The 1,390-nt window shown below is 38.6% G+C and overlaps 1 protein-coding gene across 1 annotated transcript in view; it reads right to left on the bottom strand.

Moving 5' to 3' along the window:
- LOC105514834 (zinc finger protein 83-like) overlaps positions 1 to 1,390 on the bottom strand; it is a 38,238-nt gene that overhangs the window by 5,927 nt on the left and 30,921 nt on the right. The window contains 1 exon segment of the mRNA XM_011946491.1: positions 1,224 to 1,248. Coding sequence (XP_011801881.1) covers positions 1,224 to 1,248 — 25 coding nt within the window.

The raw sequence follows: 1,390 nt of genomic DNA, 5'->3' as shown, positions 1-1,390 counted from the left end.
GGCTAATTTTTGTATTTTTAGTAGAGATGGGGTTTCACCGTGTTAGCCAGGATGGTCTCGATCTCCTGACCTCATGATCCGCCTGCCCTGGCCTCCCAAAGTGCTGGGATTACGGGCATGAGCCACCGTGCCTGGCCAGAAAATAGACTTTCATAGAATTGATTTGAAGGACATATAATTGCCCTTTATTTATTAAAGAATCTACTCCTTTTGTGTTCTTAAACTTTGAAGATCATTTTTGGGAACTTCAAAATAAGTATTGCTTTTGTGTGTCATATTTACTCACTTCAGTATGATTTACCATCTGTACTTAATTGGAAACCTATTGGTGTTTATATTTTGTAGATATCGCTTCCAAATGCATGATGAAGGATGTCTTGTCAACAGGGCAGTGCAATACAGAAGTGTTCCACACAGGGACATTGCAAAGACATGTAAGTCATCACATTGGAGATTTTTGCTTTCAGGAAATTGAGAAATAAATTCATGAGATTGAGTTTCAGTGTCAAGGTGAAAGAAATGGCCATGAAGCACCCATGACAAAAATTAAAATCTTGACTGGTAGTACAGACAGTTATGATCAAAGGCATGCTGGAAACAAGCCTGTTAATGACCAGCTTGGGTCAAGCTTTTATTCGTATCTGCCTGAACTCCACTTATTTCAGATCAAAGGTATAATTGCTAATCAACTTGAGAAATCTACTAATGATGCTCCCTTGGATTCAGCATCCCAAAGAATTTCTTGTAGGCCTCAAATCCATATTTCTAATAACCATGGGAATAATTCCCTAACTTCTTCATTACTCACAGAAGAACAGGAAGTACACATGAGAGAAACATCTTTCCAATGTAATGAGAGTGACAAAGCCTTTACTTATAGCTCACTCTTAAGGAAACACGAGATAATCAATTTAGGAGACAAACCATATAAATGTGATGTATGTGGCAAGCTCTTTCATCACAAGCAGTACCTCGCATGCCATCAGAGTTGCCACACGGGTGAGAAACCTTACAAGTGTAATGAGTGTGGCAAGTCCTTCAGTCAGGTGTCATCCCTTACATGCCATCGTAGACTTCATACTGGAGTGAAAACTTACAAGTGTAATGAGTGTGGCAAGATCTTTGGTCAAAATTCAGCCCTTGTAATTCATAAGGCAATTCATAGTGGAGAGAAACTTTACAAGTGTAATGTATGTGGGAAGGCTTTTAATCAACAATCACACCTTTCACATCATCATAGACTTCATACTGGAGAGAAATATTGCAAATGTGAAGAATGTGAGAACATTTTCAGCCAGAAATCAACCCTTGAGACACATAAGAGAATTCATACTGGAGAGAAACCATACAAATGTAAGGTTTGTGACACAGCTTTCACGTGTAATTCACA

The sequence above is a fragment of the Colobus angolensis genome, unplaced genomic scaffold (assembly GCF_000951035.1).
Source record: "Colobus angolensis palliatus isolate OR3802 unplaced genomic scaffold, Cang.pa_1.0 Scaffold25, whole genome shotgun sequence".
In the NCBI taxonomy this organism is placed as follows: domain Eukaryota; kingdom Metazoa; phylum Chordata; class Mammalia; order Primates; family Cercopithecidae; genus Colobus; species Colobus angolensis.
This window is presented reverse-complemented; position numbering and strand designations above follow the sequence as displayed.